Source organism: Pungitius pungitius, chromosome 9 (assembly GCF_949316345.1).
Source record: "Pungitius pungitius chromosome 9, fPunPun2.1, whole genome shotgun sequence".
Taxonomy (NCBI): Eukaryota; Metazoa; Chordata; class Actinopteri; order Perciformes; family Gasterosteidae; genus Pungitius; species Pungitius pungitius.
The window spans coordinates 5,681,334-5,702,626 of NC_084908.1; the positions used below are offsets into that span (position 1 = coordinate 5,681,334).

A 21,293-nucleotide genomic window follows, 5' to 3' on the forward strand; every position below is an offset into this window, starting at 1 on the left:
TATACAGTCACATGCAAACATTTGGGCACTCTTGATATTCCCCATTAGTTTCATTCATAATATGTTGGCCGTTTGGATCAGGAACTTCTTTGTCATATACTGTATATAATACATATAGTGAAATAAGGTCAATTTGATAAACTATCCCATATGCATCATAACAGAATTAAGCAATACACAACACAACACATCTCCAGTTCACAGCATAATGGACCCCCCCAACAAATGTCCCCGTGGGCCGCAGGGGTTTTTCTAGGAACGCTGTTCTTTTGCCTGCACGCGTAACGCCTCCTGTCGTGACCGAATAGCTAGATCTTTGTAGATCTTTGTCCACAAATGGACCCGAGGCCAGCCGGCCTGTGTGCGCACAAAAGGCTTCTCCCGCATCACGCGCCTACGCAGCTGTTCTCTCTCGGCGTTGAGTGGTTTAGCCATGCACAGCAACACCATCTGCAGCGAGATGACATGCAGGGCTTTGGAGGGGGTCTGAGGGTCGTCCTTGACCACTCGGACCATCCTTTTACCTCTTTGTTATTCTTCGTGGCCTTCCATTTCTCATTAACATTCCTCATAGCGGTGGACACTAGGGTGCATCAAATTTGAATGGGAAAATTTAATCTCAAAATGTCAATTTGGCTGGCATTGCATTTTGTTCCAATTAACATAAAAATGACTTTTGCAAAGTTTGGAGGAATTCTATTGAGATTTAGGGGTGCCACCTAACACATGAACTTTGGCGAAATTACGAAAATGTGCAATTTTTAGTCTAATTGCAAAAAGTTTGACCTGGAAATGCTGAATACTGTGAACTTTTATACAGTAAAAGTGTTCTATAGGGTTAATAAATTGAAATTTGTTTGCTTGCCCTTTGGGCAACTTGGGAATTTCTCAGAATTCAACTTTCAAGATTCTCAATTCATTTGTCCTATTGAAAACATGAATGAGGTCAATGGGACATGTTCACGTGGCCTTACCCTGAATTTAGTGCAGCAGTGATGGATGTCAGACATACATATAAAGTTTAATGGACCTTATTGTTAAATACAAGGGTACTTACATACTGAAAAAAAAAAAAAACCCTCTCTTAGTGGCTAACTCACTGGCAACTAACAGGGCCTTAAACTTAATTGCTCAGTCTGTGCCAGAGTCTGTTCCGCTGAGAAACACCACCAGGGAGAAAGAGCGAGGAAATGGAACCTGAACTCTGAACCTAGCCAGTGCGTTTCCCCCAGATATGTCTACCCACCCGCCACCCAAGAGTAACCATCCTATTCAGGGATTAGCTTGAGTTTGCGGCGGCAAAGGTTTGGCTGTTGGTTGCGGTCATGTTCAACTGCCTGCAGCACATTCTGCAGGTGCTGCTCCTTCCTTGCCATCGCGACAAAGTCGGATGTGAGCTTGACGCTCGGCACAGTCATTGACCACGTTCATTGCACGTACATTGACTTCAATTTTTTTGAACGCAGCATTGGTCGCCCGGTGACCGTGATGACTCCACCTTCAGGTCTGCAAAAACCAGTGTGGTGCCGGCACCCAGACCGAAGCAGTGGTCTGCCCAGTGAGAGCTGTATGGCAATGCAGGCTGCGGTGAGATGGCCAGTGTTTGACGCAGTGGTGTCAAATGCCATGTTGACAACCTGGTCAGCACACCACCAGTCCTGCAGCAACTTGCATGTCAACCGGGCAATGATCCCTCCACATGTCTCATTGGTCTGTTTCTTATAAGCCTCCCGGCCTCACGGCTTATAAGAAACAGACCAATGAGACATGTGGAGGGATCATTACCAAGCAGTTTCAGCCGCTCTGCATCTCCAACAACCACTGTAAGACGCTCCAACTGCCGCACATTGCTGAGCATCGGTGTTAACTTGCTGTCCCAGTGTAGGGTGCACAATGGAGGTTGTGTCCACTGCTTGTGCTGTTCCTCACTGATGGTCTCCAGCACTTGGCGTCTTGCTCGGTCAGCTGTTGCGTAAGATCCAGAGAGATGTGTACATTCACCACCCGACTCTGCAACAAGACCACGCGTGAAGGCAGCCTGTTGCCTTGGTGACATCTTCAACCTTATAGCCAGTGACACGACACTTGGTCAGCTAAGGATGTCATGTGGAATGAAGACGTTTGTTCCAGTGTTCTTATGGTTCACCCAAAGATGGTGGATAGACTGTTAGTATCCTCCTCTGACTCCTACTCACTCTCAGACTCCAAGCTGGACATTGCCGTCATCTCCTCCAGCTCCTTTTCACAATGGTACTGCCTGGCTGCTGCGGCAGCTTGATGCTCCTCTCACCGCTTCACCTTCAGTTGCAGCTTTTTGTCCAATACACCAAATGTGGCCACTCTGTCAGTCTTCATGCTGGCCAAGAAAACTCGGTCTTCTGGGTTCAATCAGCTTTTCAACATTTGGAGGCCACAGCGGAAATGTGGCATCAAGTCTGCACTCCATTTTCTTCAATTGTTTCGCTGTAGTCTCACTGGAGCGCTTGGCCTGGGAGATTTTCCGCAGCTTGTTGTTAGCATTGACTAAGTCTACAATCTTGTGGCATGCACGCTTGTCGCTCACCATTGGGACGTTGGCTTTCTTGTAAAATGGCCGCACCTGCTCCATATAAGATAGTAATATGTAATAATACATACCCAACACAGAAAGATCACCTCAAAAGGAAAGATCACCTCAGTTTTCTTGAGCTGTAGTATTCTTTACCTCAGATCTCCATGGCGACCATTGAGCACTGTTAACCACTTTATCCAACAAAAACAGATGAGCGGTGGTACCCCTAAATCATCATGTACTGGAAAAATATTTTGCATGTGTTGTTTCTACATATATTCGAACACTTTTAGCACCCAGCCATATCAAAATTCAAGAATTGTGTTTTTTGATGCACCCTAGTGGACACGCTTTGTGGGCATTTGATCATTTGATAGGCGTTATGACGCCTCCATGCTGCCACTGTTCAGAGAATCAAAGGCTCCCTTTAATACCTTTTCTAATGATTGAATGCACCCTTCTATAGAATTGAGGGCTTAAGCTAATCAGACTAATATTGTGTTGCAGTTACTCAGCATTGAGTTGTTACAGGTGTAACACACAACTAAATACTGCTACACTAAAAGTCTTTGTCTGGAAAACACCCCAGCAGTGTTGACCAGAAAAGGAGTATCACACCGCTGTGGTCTTTTCTGATACAGTTTTTATGTGTTCAGGAGGTACACACATGGACTTCAACAGTTATAAAAGCAGCAGCTAATGCATCAGGCATCAAATAAACTTCAAATGAAAAATCTAAGACACATGTATACATCATATTTAAAGGGTTATTTTAATAAACTTGACAAATGGCAGTTGTGTAAACACATTAAAGGAGATCAATAAAACTGTCTCAATAAGTCAGAGGACAAGCAGACTGCACACTGAAGACGAACCACACTAGATGTGAGCATCCTCACACTAAAATACTACTGAAACATAGGGCAGGTTCGCAGCACGTCAGTGGCAGAGCTGTACTGGAGGACGTCGTCATGGAAACGAGTGAGCTCCTCTCGCAAGGCCTTGAAGCCCCTCCCTCCCAAGCCCCGGTACTTCATGGAGAGCAGCTTGGAGCACAGGTAGCGCAGCCACAGCACGTTGGTGTGGGGGTGGTAGTCACTCCAGTTATTTCTGAGATGAGGCAACAGGTTCATAAATCAGTAACACAACAACTATGTGTTGGCTCAGCACACAAATTATATAAACACACACACACCAGTGTACTGTTACTGTTCAGATATACATACATGTGTATATGAGAAAACAAAACTACGAAGGAACAAATATGGAATTATGTGGTAAAAAAAAGGTGTTAAATATGTTTATGTAAATATACGCATATCTATATATTTATATAGATATGCCCTCTGCACAGACATAACACACTGACCCATTCTCCTGTCTCATCAGTCTGTAGATGTCAAACTGGTAGTCCCCCTGGCCCATGAAGAGCTCCTCATCATTGGCGATATCACAGGACACCGTCAGGTCATCTGTAGTAAACATGTTATACTATTATTTGAATCACTAATAACACAAATAACACAGGGGAAGAGGAGAAATTCCTGACCGATTTCCAGCCTGGAGAGAGAGTAGTCGATGATGCGGACCAGCAGCCCTTTGGTCTCCACAGAGTGGGCCGCTCCCTTCAGGTAGAAGCTCTCCGTCTTCTCCTTGGTGGGTTTGACCAGCACGTTGCCCCAGTGGAGGTCCCTGCACCACACAGGGGATCAGAATCAATGAGGTCACGTATTGCACCTTCCACTAGTGCTTCCAATTATATGAAAAAACATACTCACAAACATTTGAACTAACCCTTTATTGGTTTGCTCACTTAATCAAAAAAACAATCACATGTTTGCTCATTCCTTTAATTCTTTAATGAACAATCAGCTTTTTTTAGACTTTAAATAGACTGAATCTCTTCTTGCTCTGTGCCTAAGGCCTGATGGCCACATACAACCCTGTGTGCTATGATGTGTGTGTGTGTGTGCTCACACTTTACCTGTGCTCAAAGTGGAGCTCCTCCTCAGCAACAGCCAAGGCAGCAGTGACCTGATGAAGGATGCTCTTGGCCACCGCCAAAGACCTCAGCTTGAAGACACAAAATAAAATCATAATGATGTAAATAAACAAAAATACACTTTCAAATGTGTATACTGTTTGCAGAAGTTCAGATGCTCAGCCTGTTTAATCTTTTAGCAGCTCCTTTGGCATACATATTTAACTTGAAGTTGTAATGTGGCCTCAATATTAATGTTTGAGCCCATGTTTACAGCTAGTGTACAAACATAATGAGCTACTAGTGTCGTGCTGCTACTTGAGTGAAGAATGAAACTGACGCACAGCGCCTACCGTTCCATTGCTGTTCTCCAGGTCAGCGCCTCCAAACTCAAACTCCAGGATAAGGAATAACTGATCCGTCTCAAAGAAATCTAAGCAGAGGGAGAGAGAGAGACTGAGACCCGAGGGAAGGAACCGACAGACTGACCGGGTGTTGTTAATGAACCTGTCAATCATAAAGTAGCCCCGCCCTAAAGCATAATCCACTTAATCGTCTATTTGACTCTGAACATATTTACTAAATGAACATCATGATCTATTGAAGAAGACTTCCAGCTACAGATTGATGAGGTAAAACATCAAGTGAGAAGTAACAACATTTTCTCTTTTATATGTTTAAACTTCCTTTCGTATTCAGTCGGTCGCCCCTGATAAAGTAGAGGTAAATGCAAGATTAAGGCCTCTATGGCCTCTATATACGGTTGCCGCCTGGTAACAATAAAAAGCCCTTTTGGTTCTATGGAGACTAAACCGGACCCGGATCTCCTCCCACTGACCTGGTCGGTCGTTCTCGGAGCCTTTCTGCTGGTCGAAGGCGTCCCAAGCACTCAGGAAGTGTGGAGGGTAGCGGCCCTGAACGCAGTGGAGGCTGCGAGGGAACAAGACGATTCACATTAACAAACCTACCAACAAAAGAAAACCCAGAGAGCTCGAGACAGAGCCAGACTTACTCGTTGAGTCCGATGAATCCGTGAGTCTTGTTCTGCTGCTTCTCTTTGAGGCTGCTCAGCTCCCTTGAAGAGAAGCACACAACGTGTTTCCCATCGTTCGGTGTCACTTCAGCTTCCCCCCATGAGGTGAAATGACTCCCCCTACGACTTACTTTGAGATAATTATCTCATGTAGAATCTCTCCAAAAGTCTTCTGGTCCTCTCCGTTCACCTTCACGCTGCCCTCTAGTGGAATGATCTGTCAAACATTTTAAATCAATTTATTTTGTAAAGCCCAAATTTGACAAATTTGCCTCAGTCAGCTTCATGATTCGTACCAATCCCAACCTGCACAACACAAAGTACTGCACACATACGCACAGCGGTACGTACTTTGAGTGCCACGGTGTCTCCTGAAGCGTTGGTGGTGGAGAAGACTTCCCCAAACGTCCCCTCCCCTATCTTCACACACTGCTTCATACGCCCAGGGGCTATACACTGCTCCCACGGCAGTGGGCGGGGCTGGCCGCACTCGGCACACACCTTCTCTGCGTCCGACAGGTCGGCGTCCTCACACGCAGCCTGAGGCCAAAAGAGACGGGGGAGGAGTTCACGTCCAGTGAACAAAACATTCAGAAGAGAGAATGAACATTGTGACTCTTATGACTATGTGTGTGTGTGTGTGTGTGGTCCGTACTGGGGAATCGCTGCCCAGCAGCTGTGGCTGCAGGTGGGGGCGGCGCGGCGTTCGAAAGGGTGTGGCAAAGAGGTCCCCGCTGACGTCGGCGAACTCGCCCATCGCACCCGGCCGCAAGCTGCACGGAGTGCGCAGCACTACAACAAGATATTAACAACACAGATATTATGTGAAGGTCACAGTCGGCAGGTCGGATACAAAAAGCAATGCGAGCGCGCACATGTGTGTGTGTGTGTTACCCTTGTTCCTGCGGTGGACCGACAGGGCGGCCTTCAGGCGACTCCAGGTGTGTGTGTGGGGGGTCAGGTCGGCCAGCAGGGACGACAGGTTGAGGCGGCTGGCCTTCCCGGGGGTGGAGAACCCCACGGCGCCCCCCAGCCACTCCTACACACAGGGTGGGTGGCAGTGTTAGCAAACAACGCCACAGCTCCACCTGCGCTCCGCCCCCCCCAAGTAATTACAGGAAGAAATTCTGCTTGTCCCTTTAAGATGTTGTAATGCTTTTCCTGATAATTTCAGGTTTTAGTGAAATAAAACCACAACAAGATGTCGAATGTGTCAACGGCTGGCTGGTCGCACGAAGAAGGCTCCATCAGACCTCATCAGACCACGGAATCCACCCAGGTCATCAACAAGAATATAGAAATAGACGCTCTTCCCCTTTTCATGTTCTTTCTTTCTGTCATTTGATGAAAGTGGCCCATGGAGGCGTGTTGGTGTGCATGAGGTTCTTACCGGGTTGTGTCCTTGGGTGGAGACGAGGTGGTTGAGGCTGCAGTCTGCCGCCCTGCTGCTGATGACGCTTGCGTTGTTCTTCCAGCGGCTGACGCTCAGGCCGCTCACACACGCCTTCCGGGTCGTCCCGGGACGGTCCGCCGACGTGGTCCTTCTCGCCTTCTTTTCTTTAGCAGACGACTGCCTCTTTTTTTTCCCTCTCTTGGGAATGTCTCTGGATCCCTGAGCTGCTTCTCCTCCTCTGATCTCGTCTCCGGAGCTCGTTGGGAGTCTCTTCTCCACGCCGACGGGCGTTTCTGCGTGGCGGCTCTCGGGGCGTTCGAGCGCCTCAATATTGTTCCGCCATGACGGACTTAGTCTCTTCACCTCAACAAGGGCTTTGGCGGTCAGACATTTCTCCTTCAGCGTCATGGCGAGCGCCGCCGCCTCTCCTGCCGTCTCCGGGGGGCCGGACGCCGTCTTCGGCCGCAGGCCTCTGGTTCTCCTCCTCTCCGTGACTTCTCCCAGAAGTATGACGTCTTCCGGGCCATTTTCGGACATGTTTGCGTGGGATAAACCTGTGTTTTGTAGCTGCGCTGTCTCAGACAAGCGCTCGCCGTTCACCGGTCCAGCAGGGGGCGTCAGCGCGGAGTCGCAGCTCATGGGCTCGCCCACGGCAAAATCCGTGCCCCAGCCGTTGCGGTGGCTAGATCCAACATAAACAACCGATGCCGACTGCTCCAGGGTCTCCTGTGTGCTCGGCTGGGCGCCTGAGGGCGAGGTGCCGGCGCTCCGAATGTCTCTGAGCTCTGAACTACTCACGCGGCTCACGGGCGGCTGCTCGATGCTGTCGGCCCCGCCGGAGAGGTCCAAACAGGAGTAGTAGGATGTCTGGCGCCGTAGCAGCAAAGCCGCGCCGCAGTCCAACCGTTCCAGCGGCACCGTGCAGCGCTCGGTCACACACTGCTCCTTAAGGGCCTCTATGAACAACGCCAAGCGAATGCTGCCATAGCTGCCGTCCGCCAAGGGACTCAGGCTCACGGACCCCGCTGTGTTCTTGGTCGTTGCGTTTCCCACGCTGCATTGGCCGCTCTCTTTTGGGCTCCCGGGCTCCAGGAACGGATCACCGGAGGATCCCTGGCTGCCTCGCGGCTCCGGCTCGCGCTCGCCGAGGCTCGGCGGCAGCTTCTCCTCGGAGCGAGGTGTGACAGGTAGTGCAGGAAGGTGCCCTGACATATCCGCATCCTCGTGGAACGTGCCCGAGACGCCGATGCAACTCACGGGCACGGACAGAGGGCTGAGGGATTGGTCGTTGTAGGACGGGGGTTTAAGGCGTGGCCGTATGCTGATGGAGCCCGCCGAGGGGGTGGAGCAAAAGGCGGGTTTCCTGGGGCTGGGTCCCAAGCTGTGGTCGGCCAACTCATTCAGGGAAATCTCCGCTAAGGGGCCGGTGTCAAAGCCGGCTGCACTCTCCGAACTCAACGCCAAAAGGGGCGGGGGGGCCCTCCTCCTAGTGGGCCGCAGGATTCTCCTGGGGCCAACGGCTCTGGCTGTAAACTCATCTGAAGAGTTGAGTGTGGCGAACAAAGATTTCGGGGGTTTGGCGGTAGTGGCACGTCTGCGGTGCGTTACGAAGCGGCCTGCGGAAGGAAGATGACCACTAGAAGGAAAAAGGATGAAGAAAAAAGTAGTACGTCATGTGCCAATTCTTTTGACTGTGATTCTTTTAATAGGCAGAAACAGCATCTTGCCTGATGATGCAGCAAGATGAGCCAGTCTAACTTGGAAAACAGCCGCCATCTTGTTCTTTTGCAACTAGAAAACGACCATATTTGGACTTCTGAGGAGTGACAAATCTGTCAATCATAAGAAGCTTGCCCTAAAGCACACCCTGATTATACATGGACCATAACAATTAATGAAGGGCAGTGTTTCCTCTACCATTATAACAGCCCCCCCCCCCCGAAATTGGCGAGCGGGGGGTGGGGGGTGCGCTGCTACAACACGCGCAAAAAATATTTCACGGAACGAGCTAACAAATAAACACCCAGCGTCCACCGAACCATCCGCCTGACTCCAGCACCCCCCCTCCCCCCACTGAAGGGACATAATGCTGTATTAATGAAGACTTGAAACTAGAGATCGAGATAATTAACTCATGTCTACCGAGAGAATAAATCTCTAAATCAAATCTGTTTTTCAAGAGATGGACAATTGAAATTGATTTTTAAAAAGCAGCCCCATCTCCCAGATCTAAAACTGCTGCATCCACAATAAATTCTGGGGATTTTGGGAAAGGATCTGCTTGAAAGATTTCTGTTATTACCAGTTATGTCAAATGTCTGCTCACAGACCCAAAAATAAATACAATAGAACCAACAAAATGCTGTACATGCGGGCAGCCAGTTGCGTTCCGATCACGCGTTCTGCTGGTGCCTGTCTGAGCACACATGGCTGTCGTGCTCTGAGGGGGGGGGGGGGGGGGGGAGGAGCAGACCTGCTGATGTTCCCCTCGTCCCGGTTGGCATCTTTCAGACACGAAAGAGCTTTTAGTTTGGCGGGACGCACTGCCCGACCACTGGCGACGCTCATTTTCTTCACTCTTGACAACGAGAAAAGAAGATTACAACCAATCAACTGGGACTGGGGAAAAAAACAGAACTCAATGGGGTTTTTGTCTATGCTGCAGTACATGAAATATTATAAAACTTTGATGACATTAGATGTCTAAGTAATTAGCATGGTCAATCATCAAAATATAAATGAATTAAGGACAGCCACAATAGTAGTAGCTGTATGATTGCTCACCTGGTGGACCTGCTGTGCCGGCGAGGAGAGGGGGCATTCTCCTGGGCGCAGCTCTTCTCAGCCAGACATTGCATGGCCTTCTTCTTGGCAGGGCGCATCGTTTCAGGACCAGCAGCTCTGGTCCTCCTCTCTCTAGATAGGAGGATGGCACAACAAACATGAGAGAAAGTAGAGTAAGATGTCTCCGCTAGGATTCAAAACTAGAGTAGATCATCAGACAGTGGCAAATATTCCTCATTAGACACCCAGTTTCGTTTCGGGAGGAATCCCTTAAATGTGGTCAGTAAAGAGCTGAGCTGGACTTGTCACAAACGACAGGTTCAGGTCAGTTGATAAATTCCATTTTCTGTCACTGCGGTGATGTGTGGACCTGCTGCTGACGTTTGTTGACATTGATTGTCCTTGTTTTTATTGTTTTAAGAAATCAGTCAACTAACGTTACCTTTTGTGCGTTACAAATGTTACTTGGCCATTAAAGGCGATGCCATTCTGACACCGGTCGGGTTGGATCGAGTCTAACTAAAAGCCGTCGGTATTTAGCGTGAGCCTTGGACGTGTCTTCGGGGTATTGGACGTACCTTTTGGTGGGAGGTTGTGCGGCCTCAAAGACGGAGCTGTCACCGTCGGTTGAGCGCGAGCTGTCGAAGGCCTTCTTGCGGTTTTCCAGGAGGATCCAGGCGGACTCCTTTCGACTCTCCTTACCGTAGGTCTTCATGAATAAAGGCTTTAAGGGCTTCATGGCTCAAAGTACACATTAAGATGTGCTAAGAATCCAAAAAGATATGAATGTGCATCACGGGGCGTTTAGCTATCGAGACACAGCTAACGAGCAAAGTTAAAAAGGTCGAGTTTAGCCAGGCAGCTCGACTATACCAACACCCTAAAAATAACAACACTGATCGGACAAACACGAGTATTAGATGTCTGACCTATTCCCATGATTAATTCCGTTATTTTATTGCCTTTTTGTATTTTCTTTATCGTTATTCCGCAGCAATCCAAATCCGCTGCACCCGCTTAATGTTCAAACTGCTAAGCGCCAGTGATTGGTCAACAACTGGTCCGCGCATGCGCACAGCGCCACCTGGCGGAGTGGAGGAGGAAGCAGCATATTTGATTAGTGTAGGAAGATGAAGTTGCGCGTGTAGGTCTACAATCTTGTTCAGCCAATATTTAATTTGGTAAGTGTTCTACACAAGGGAATTAAATTGACACTAAGTGAAACCCATTTACTTTGGCCAATAATGTGATCCTCGGGTACACGGTTTAACCACAGTATGCAATGCAGTACTTAAATCTAACCACCAGGGGTCACAACTTCATTCATCTTTACCTGGTGATTTTGTTTCTATTATTTTGTCAAACCAGAGTGGAGTACAATATGTTGAGTCGCTCTCCTACCTTACAGGCAATAATTTGCCTTTCATTTCTGTCTATGGAATCATCTCGCACAGATGTAAAAGGGAGCACAAAGGCAGCGCTCTCCAATTCCCTGCTTCATAAGCACTTAGAGAGTGGGCATAAATTGATAAATGGATGTTGCTTCAATATCCAAAAATATCTGACAACACACTAAGGAAAGACGTGAGCTTTCTTCTTAAATACATGTTGTCATGATTACAACTGGGTCATAACAGGTGTTACAAACTGATTGTAGTGTTCATTGGAGGCTGATACTAGTCAGTTATCAATGTTTTGATATTTCCGAAAAAAACATTTAAAATTTACCGTCTGAATGTTACTAACATAATTTGATATTCGATATTATCTTTATATGATGGTCTTATTGTTGCAATGCTGCTGCTGCGTTCTACCACTACATGTTAATTGTATTATTTTTCTATAAATACATTCTAATTTATAGAATGTATTTAGATAGATATTTGCTTTAAAAAACACCCTGAAGCATATACAAAATTAAGCTCGCAAATATTTTTTGTTTTCTTTGATACATATATCAAAGTGTTTTTTTTGTAGCAGCACTAGAGGAAAATTATAATAAAGCATTATGGAGTTTTAAAAAAACAGAGGAGCGTTTGCTTCCGGATCAGCGTCCCCCGGTTCCCCCTGTCGGAGAACAGCGGAATCTGGGAGGGAGGAGAAAGGAACAAGTCGAGAGAAAACCGAGGGGAGGAGAGAGAGGAATTAAATACGAGAACGCACTGTGGAGAGGAGGTGAGCGATGTGCTACGCCGAGTATTTCATCTCTAACACGGGCAGTCACTGTCGTCGCAGTCGTCCCCCGCCTTGAACCGGAGTGGGAACGTGAGTTCAACTTTCCATGTTCTTCTGACGCTCTGCATTGCTCCGCATCCCACAGGCCCCGCTGTGCGGGAGGGTGGGGGAGAGGAGACCAACACAACCCAGCGTGCGTGTTCCTTCTTCGGCTTGACCGACGGAACACGTCGCTGTAGGTCGACGCGTCGTGTCGTTGAATGCGTCGGTCGGTCCGCGAGAACAGCCGCGGCTGTGACGTTGACCGCGGCTACCGTGAGGCTAGCTAACGTAAAGCACACTGCTCCGTTGGTATGGAAACAGGGGGGGGGGGGTATTTGTAGGTAAGTAACGGTATGGGGAAGTAAATACACCACCAACGTTACTTCATCACAAGTTATCCGAGCAGACAAAAGAGAACACGTTTAATGACACCATGTCGTTATACGGTACCTGTCATCTCCTCAATTAAAAGTCATGTCTTCACTGAGTATCATATTTTATATGTTCCGTTATTTAAAAAACGAACATTATTCATTAACATTTGAGAAGTTAGCGTGAAAAAGAAAATTGGCTAATAAAAAATAGATTTCCATTCATTTTCTGTGACTTGACTTTAACCGCTCGACCCCGCGAGGACAGTCGATCCCGAGGCTCCGGGCGCCGTGCCCTGCGCCGTGCGGGTCCCTTGTGCTCGCCATCAATGTGAATAATAGAGAGGTTCATTGTGACACCAACCAGCGTGAAGGAGTGTATTCACATGACTCATGTCATGCAATAGTCTGGGGGCTACAGCCCCCCCCCCCCCGGGGAGTGGAGGGAGGAGGAGGAGGGGGGCGAGGCTTTTACTCCCCGCCCTTCCCTTCCAGGTGACACCATGTTTTGCATGCGTTCATGACCAAAGCATAATGAACAGAAGCCATATTCAGGGCGCTGTGCTGCAGGCAGGTCGGTTCACTCTGCTGGGTTCATGGTGTGAACGCGTCCCTGAACGCACCCCCGGAGTGGAAATGGTGCACTGTGATCTTCTCTCTCCCCCTCCCTCACCCTGCTGGCCTGCTCTTCATCCAGGCTTTGCCTGCTGGATGTGCGTGCGTGTGCATGCACAAACATGACGTCACTGATAATTGCTCAGACCTCCTGTGCTGTTCATTTAAGGTTTACGTTGTATCCCTCCCCCTTTCTGCTCTTTTATTATTATCTTCCCTCTCAAGCGTTTTCCACACCAGAGTTACTGGTTGCTGAGCACGGAAAAAGTGACGTGCACATTTATGGGCCGAGTTTTGGTTCCAAGTGCTGGCGGTTCTTGTGTGTGTGTTGTGTGTGCGTTGGTTTTGCTTTGGTCTTCTGAAAAGGGCCCACGTTTCAAGTCACACCCCCTCTTCTGCTGAAGGAGCCTCTATCACAAAAGAGGGACATGCATGTACACAGTGCGTGTGCTCGTGGACAGAAATAGGAATGCAGTAATGTAAGCCATCACCTTGTGAGCTCCTCAGTCCCCCGGATACAGCCGGCAACACCTTTAGCCAGTCCCACAATTGTTCTGCAGATGGGATGTAGTTCCGTTGGCAGGGCTATAAATGTGTTTGTGTGTGTGTGTGTGTGTGTTTGGCGGGGGGTGGGGGGTTAGTGCTTTCTTCCCTTGCAGAAACAACTAGTTCCACTCAGTGTTTGTGGTCGAGGTCACGCACAACAGCTGATGAGCGGGGAGGATAAAGCCGTACGTGTGCCCACAGGCGTGTGCCTGTGTGTATGTGAGTGATCAGCTAAACAATGTGGAGATCCGTCATTCGCACCTTTCTGCCCCTGAGAAACAATAACCCCGGTTCGCCCCCTGACCTCCCAAGTGTGTGTTTGTGTCTGGACGGATGACTGGTGCATTAGCATCACAGCTTTATGGCAGCACAGAGCGGATGGCCCACCACGCCAAGGCTTGTTTGCGTGTCTTTATGTTTTCTTTCTTCACTTTCAGCCCTCCATTGATGCCTCTCAATAGGCATAATGCGCCTGCTGTCAGACAGGCTGCAGGGGTTGTGTGTGTGTGTGTGTGTGTTTGTGTGCATTGTTGTTGCAGGGAGCAGACAGCCGTGAGCCGTTCTGCAGTGGTGCGAAGCTGAGTGACAGGGGCCCCCGTTTCTGTCCCGTCCGTCGGTGCCGCTCCCGCTTCTCCGCTCCGTGTGCATCGCCTCGTTGTGGTTCCGCTTGACGGCGTGTTTCTTTCTGGTTCTGCGCGCGTGCCGTCCATCGCTGATTGGCTGTCTCCTCGCTGTCGAGTCCGTGTGCGTGTTATTCAGATGACCTGTCGAATCATCCCGCTCCTCTTGTGTGTATTTGCTGCCTTTGTCTTCTCCACCCGGCTGCAGTTTCTCATGCACCGCATGCCTCCATCGCTCCCAGTTCAGCCGCTTAAGGGCTCTTTTGCCACACTGTGTAAGCCCCGATGTGATGGGAGATGCGGAAAAATGCCAGTTCAAGGTCTGAGACAAAAACAGACTTGGTAGTCATGTCTCATCTCCCGTCGGTGCTGCATTTCCCGGTGTGTATATATATTTAATAATATAATATATGTATTTACACAAAGATAAACCTATACGATGTGGACGACTGAACCGGTGTAACTTTGATGCAATGCACAGCGCTGGAAATGCTGCGTCACGTCCATTCCGATATTGACGCCCTGTTGGAGAGCAATGCTTTGCTGGTGTCCGGGGGGGGGGGGGGGCGGGGCAGGGATAACGCTGGCGTGGAGGAAGAGAGGACGACAGCGAGGGACGGGGTGATTTAGAGATCGGCGAGAGAGCGATCGCTGCAGCCGCGTCTGTGGTCCCTTTGGCAGCGACGGGACATTCCTTTTCTGATGAGTCATCCCTCTCTCTCTGATACGTTTTCTTGCCTCACATGCCCCCCCCACCCTCCCCTCCCCGTTGCATTTTCTGAAATCTCCCAGCCACTCAGATTGGGACAGGGTCATGATATTAGTGCAATCTTTGTGGCCTTATCGCAAAATGTGCTCACCAGAGGCATTTCTCATGAAATGCGAGATAACAAGGCAAAGATAAACTCTGTTACACACACACACACACACACACACGCTGAGCTGTAGCTGTGTCGTTTGTGTCTAGACGTCCTCTCGGATGTCCTGTCACATCTTGTCTATATATAGGACCCACATTCTCTTTACTGCCCTCGCCTCAGAGCCAACGTGGGCTTTTATTTTTTATTTCTTACATCACTAAGAAAGAGAGATGGCTTGAAAACTAAAAAAACACAACTACTGAAGTAGACAAGAGAGCTGTAAGGCTTGAAGTCAAACAAGAATCCGTCAGAAACATGAGCGGAGAAAAACGAGGGCTTTGCAGCGGATGAGACCGTGGGGGGGGGGGGGGGGGGGGGGGGGGTTGCAGTTTAGTTTTTCAAATAGCACGTATTGATATTTTTATTTCAACCTCCATACAATTTTATAATAAAAGTAATTCCTATAAATATTAACGGGCAAAGCGGGTTTGGAAAGCATTGAAATGACAAAGAAATTGCACTCAACTGTAGCCAATTAGCAGGAGTGTGATGGTCTAAAGCCTCTTGTTTGTTAGTGCTAATGTTGTTGTGCGTGCACACATCTCTTTTTGAGAGGGCAGCTCCACCATGTCTGGGAATGTGATTTAGAATCATCAGTCGAGTAGCTCTCTGGAACCCCGAACCCTCCGACTCACCCTGTGTTAAAGCTATTGGCTAAAAAACCCACATCCTTTTAATTGCCAATTTTGGGGAAATTTATCCACGAAGGAAATTTTCTTTTTCACATTTTATGGCATCGTAGCCTTCGACAGCTTGCGCATTTTTAACAGAAAACATTTCATGCCGTTTGCATTGAGCTGAAGGACTTTTGTTTTGCACTGACTGTTGAGGCCAATGCTGGGGTTAAGTGTCTTGCCCAAGGACACATGCAGGTTAGTCGGGCCTGGGATGGAACCATCAACCCTCTGATCGGAGGACGACCTGCTCCCCCGCTCAGCCACAGTCGCCCCATGGTCATAAATGTTCAGTAAGCAGCATCTCTCGATGCAGGGGGCATGAACGTGCATCTGTTATGTTTGGATGCATTTTGGAGGTGTAAAAGGTGGCTGTTAGCTGTTTGCTTGTAGCCCCACAGGCTCTCAAGACCTAGGGATGTATCAAATTTCTCTTTTTATTTAAGACTATTACAGAGACACAGAGAGTGAAAGTGTTGAAGAGCAGTCTGACTACGGCACACACACACTTTTCAGTTATTAGCATTAATAATGATGATTTGAACGTCGGCCCTCTGAAGTGAAACCACCGACGCCCGTGGCTCTACTTGTCCCTCTCAGTCTCTGTCTCTACTTGTCCCTCTCAGTCTCCGGCTCTACTTGTCCCTCTCAGTCTCTGTCTCTACTTGTCCCTCTCCGTCTCCGGCTCTACTTGTCCCTCTCAGTCTCTGTCTCTACTTGTCCCTCTCCGTCTCCGGCTCTACTTGTCCCTCTCAGTCTCTGTCTCTACTTGTCCCTCTCCGTCTCTGTCTCTACTTGTCCCTCTCAGTCTCTACTTGTCCCTCTCTGTCTCCCCCCCCCCCCGCGCAGCTTGTGTTCCCACTTGACACACCGTGTCCAAGAGAAGGGCCGCCGTGTCACCGGCCCACGTGTGAGGGACTTCCCTTCCCCTCGCTGCGCTGAGCTCCATGTCGGTGGCGTGCTCTTTTCTTCCCTTTCCCCTCGACCTCCCCTCACCCACAGGAAAAGAGGGGCTGGGAAGAGGGGGTAGGGGCGGGAGTGGGGGGGTCGGTGGTAAACTCGCCCACCAGCTTCCCATATACAGGAAATTCGTCCCTGGGCTTCTGTTTTGTTCACAGGATTACAAGGACTGTGAGGGTGTGTGTTTGTGTCTTAACCCCCCCCCACACACACACACTTGAGTACCCCGCCCCCCCCCCCCCCCCCCCCCCCCCCCGGTTTGTAACTATGCAAAAGCTGCTCACTCTCACCTTGTTTGTATTTCACTGCCCAGGCCCGTCATCTTCTCAGGGTCAGTGGATGGAACATGTCCACACATGCGACATTGTTGACCAATTAGAGTTTGCACCCCCCCCCCCCCCCTTGAAAAAAGGGAGACATGCCTAAGATTCTTTGGGCGCACCCTGGACATTCCTCAGTGCTCTCCTTTTTCTTTTGTGGACTTTCTGTGCCTCGCTCGCGGTGAAACCAGACGAGTGGAAGACGATACCTTTTTTTTAGCTGCGTGTGTACAGAGACGTTTCCAGTCTCTGAGTGGCGGGTGGACTTTAACCTGGTGGAATCACCGTGGACCTAATTCTGTCCCACCTAACGCCACACACCGCCGCTGCAAGGACAACGTACTGCCACAGTAGCGCCGACCACAGAGCTATGTGAGTGTGTGTGTGTGAGTGTGTGTACAACCCGGTTTGTTTAGGCTGCATTCCCAGAGTTTTGTCACTGTGTCTCAGTAATTTCCTGCCATCGACAATAAAAGGATGCACAAACACACACACAAACACACACACAGCCTGCCCTTCCGCTGTTATTCTGGAAGTCACACACACAGATGTGCACATAGACACACACACACACACACACACACACACTTTGTAGTGCACCAGAATGGACCAAGATGTTAGCTTTGTGTAAGAATAATTGATGTTTTAAAAAAAACATTTTTTATCTGCTAGCAGCTGCAAAATATCCTCTCCATAGGAGTTCACTAAGAATAACCCTTATATAAACAAACTATATTTAAGTATATACCTCTGAAACGAATGTATCTCTAATTTGAAAGGGCTGCATCACCACTTTTCCCACGACTGTGCTTCTGATCCTAAAAGCCACTTGCAGTTTGGGAGTGAAAGAATAGGCACATAAAACAACACAGCTGGGCAGGCCACTCCATACGATTTACATACAAGGAAAAGGCCTTAAACCATTTGCATTAAAACAAAGTTAAAGGCTGCACAGTGTGCAATCCATCTCTATTTAAATGAATTAAAGTTTGTACCTGGACAAAAGTCCTAATAACCACTCTAGTGGTTGGAATGTGAAGAGCTATCCAGCGACATCTAGCAGTGTTGCTAACCTCTCATCATGGTTTGCCAGCGTTTTGCAGCAATACAAGGATCTGTCCCACTCTGCCTGCAGCCAACCAAAATAAAGCCAGGGACGATCTGGGAAGGTTGCCGCCTACTTTACATGTTCACATGCTGATCCCAAAAACACACCCATCTTTTAACAAGGCCCGGCGTCGTAACTGTGACAGTTTTGCTCTTTCAGTCGGTCTTTTTTATTCGGCAACAGATGGGGTTCCTCACAGGCCGGGGGAGAGACGAGAGAGGGAGGATGGGGGTGCAAAAGAGAAATGGGTGGTTTTATGGGTTTACAGACCTACTTCACTTTAAATGAGAAAATACAGCAAATCTCTTCTCGACAAAAGGAAGCGGTGTTCAGGTGGTTGTGTGAGTGAGTGAGTGAGTGAGCGGGGGGGGGACAGAACGGGACAAAGTAAAGAGGTAAAAGTCAAGTGGGATTAGCAGAAGAACCGGCCTGGCGAGGAGCCTTGAGAGGGGAAGGAAGGAGGAGAGGAATGTGCGACTGGTGGCCAGAGTCCACTTGGCACATGGACTTTTACAAAAGCATCTGCCTCTTCCTCGCTTGGTCCAGAGTCTGTCGGTTAACCGCAGCACTCACGAGAGAGAGAGAGAGAGAGGTGGAGGTTTCCCAGCTGCTCCCTTCATTCAGACCCCCACCCCCAACCCACATAACATTCTAGCACACAGCAACAGCACACACTCGCTGGGTAGTCTCGGGGGTCGGGGATGTCAGAGGTCAAACCGTCGTGCTTTGACACATGTTAGATCTTATTACCCGGCCTGTGAATTGAACTGTTTACATGGTAGTCCAGGCGGAAGGTTCGCCACCTCATATTTCCTGGGGGGGGGGGGGGGGGGCTGTAATCATGTCTAGACCCCCTCCCCACCCCTCCAGTTACAGTGCCTACTTGCTACCCAGGGCTTCAATGTTTCACATCAGTGTCTGGAGGAAACATTTAAAAAAAAAAGTTGGTTATGCGATTTCCGAGCAGTCTTTAGTTTGTGGGACGGCGACACATTTTTGTCGTCTCTCCAGCACACAGGGCTGCAGCGGGACGATCGCTTTGAGCTTAGAGTGGGAACTTGGTAAAGAAAGCCTTTGTGTAGGCTCCAGAGGGAGCTGGCCGATCAAAGTGAAATCAACCTTCAGGGACTGAAAACGGTTGAGCCAAAAGCGGAGCAAAAAATGAACTTTGTTTGATTCTGGTGGCTTTACGGTATCTCACAGTATTGTCACAGACAGACACGGCTCCTCTCTTGGGCACACGTTGTGTTGGTGCATCTCTGGTCTCTCGGTGCTCCTCCTGCATTGCTCTTTTCCTGTTTTCTAATGTAGCGACGGAGCTTCTTGTTGTGTATATAAAAAATTCATACCGTATTGCTTTCAAAGCATGTGAAGAGGAATTATTGCCTAGTCACGTGATCACGCACGCCACAAAGTCACAAAAATTCAGAGGCGCAATGTAACTTGGGAACTCTTTTGCTATGTGTTTATTTTGCCGTTTACGGAGTGTACAGCTTCTTCACTTCCTGCCCTCCATCTGGATTTCCCGCTTCATTACTCATGGGTTTGCAAACAAGCTGTTGCATGTTTTGGTGCCTTTTGTGCCTTCAGTTCGTACGACAGCAAGAGAAACCCTCTGCTTAGATATCCTGAGGTTGGGCGACTGACCAAAATCATTCTATCATCTTTGTATTTGGCCTATATGTACAGCATCAATCAGGGCGAAGTATAAATAAAAGCACTATCATTTAACAATCAGTTCACTTAATCTGAATGTGACCACCCTTTAAACACAGTATCACCTCCGGTGACTCTTGGGGAGGTTGGTAGATTACGCATCCTGCATCCAACCGGTGGAACCAAGTCAGCAGCAACATGTCCTGGGAAGTGATTCATAAGGTGTTAGTGACAGACAGCTCTTCGTACAAATACTGTTCCCAGCTATTTAGACTTGTTGCAGCAGGATTTAAGGAACCAAGCTGCACGCCCTGTCATGTTTTCATCCCAGAACGCAATGTTTTTATTGCTATTTCAAGGTTTTTCAAGGTTCTTAAGGACTGAAAAACATAATTTTTAGATTTTTAGATTTATTTAGACAACTCTTAAACCAGTGGTTCTCAACTGGTCTGGCTCCGGGACCCACCATCACGGGGGAGGGGGGGGTGCTAGCGGTGTCGACGGGGGGGTGGGGGGGTTGTGCTTTTGCGTTCTAATTGCCGCGCTGACTGAAAACATGGACGGACGAGCCGGAAAAAAACGACACTCCGCTGCGTTAGAGAAAGTCCCTTCAAAATAAAATCACAGGATGAATTAAAAAATATATATATTTTCCCATGCAAAGGCCCACTAGTGGGTCGCGACTCACCAGTTGACGAAACACTGTCTTAAACCATTCGATTAAATCCATTACAATGCACACAGCTGGTTTTAGGTCTTTACCACAAGTCTGTTCAACAGCAAGTGTTGCCAGACAAACCAGATGTGTCGATTATGTCCGTTAACAGTATTGGCTCAGAATAAGACCGTTGCTTTGGCAGATCGAGTGTTCGGGGGTATGTGGGTTAAACAATCCAGCTTTGTGCAAAAATGGCTTTAAGCAAAACCATTAAATCTTTGAGTGGACATTTTACAGAGTTAGGAATAAAAGCAGTTTGAATTTTGGTCCCCTCTAAATGACCACATCATAAGGACATGACGTGTGTCATCGGATGTTGCCATTTGTCCTCAAACAAAAGTGTATATTGTATTCACTCAGCACTTTTTAGAAAGTGCAAAAGATCAACTACTTTGTGATCAAATATGAAAATGACATAAATAAATAGCTCAGCAAATGACAGAGCAGCACCACCCTATTTATGTAGTAGTACTAGTTTAGTAGTTCAGTAACTGCTCAGTCAAGGCACTGCAGGTAGCTCCATAGATGAGGGATTCAAATGATTGTCTTTGTCTTTGTCTTTCCACTGACTTTTACTTATTCTACCACCACATTCTGTCACATCGCAGACAAATTAGAGGAATTAGATCTAGATGATCGGGAAGACCCTTCGTTCATCCAAATCATGTCATGTTAGACAGGGAGAAGAGATCTCTCCCTGTGTGCTGATGAGAAACAAAGTGCGTGTACGTGCGTGTACGTGTGCATGTGCACACTAAAGTGCGGCTGAAGTTTACAAGTCTCCTGTGCCTCCAAGTTTACGATGGTTCCAGTCAGAGAAGAGTTG

At 48.3% G+C, this 21,293-nt stretch overlaps 2 protein-coding genes across 5 annotated transcripts in view; one reads left to right on the forward strand and one right to left on the reverse strand.

The window, feature by feature from the left end:
• Nucleotides 1-3,053: 3,053 nt before the first annotated feature.
• haspin (histone H3 associated protein kinase) lies at nt 3,054-11,651 on the reverse strand. The gene is made up of 15 exons (XM_037471720.2): nt 10,321-11,651; nt 9,743-9,874; nt 9,432-9,536; nt 6,956-8,594; nt 6,460-6,604; nt 6,221-6,357; nt 5,917-6,105; nt 5,697-5,782; nt 5,545-5,607; nt 5,371-5,462; nt 4,886-4,965; nt 4,536-4,624; nt 4,101-4,243; nt 3,921-4,023; nt 3,054-3,661 (listed from the first exon to the last, which is right to left on the reverse strand). Exons 1-15 carry the CDS (start codon nt 10,479-10,481, stop codon nt 3,460-3,462), a joined length of 3,366 nt encoding a protein of 1,121 aa, XP_037327617.2. The 5' UTR covers nt 10,482-11,651; the 3' UTR covers nt 3,054-3,459.
• Nucleotides 11,652-11,807: 156 nt separating this feature from the next.
• The window catches only part of apbb2b (amyloid beta (A4) precursor protein-binding, family B, member 2b), a 29,794-nt gene continuing 20,308 nt past the window's right edge, over nt 11,808-21,293 (forward strand). For 2 of the 4 annotated variants that reach the window (XM_037471733.2, XM_062564206.1), the window contains exon 1: nt 11,822-12,007. The gene's annotated coding sequence lies outside the window, so the exon portion shown is untranslated. Of the gene's footprint in view, nt 12,008-21,293 lie in introns of all 4 variants that reach the window. The other 2 variants (XM_062564205.1, XM_037471734.2) reach the window with 2 other exon arrangements.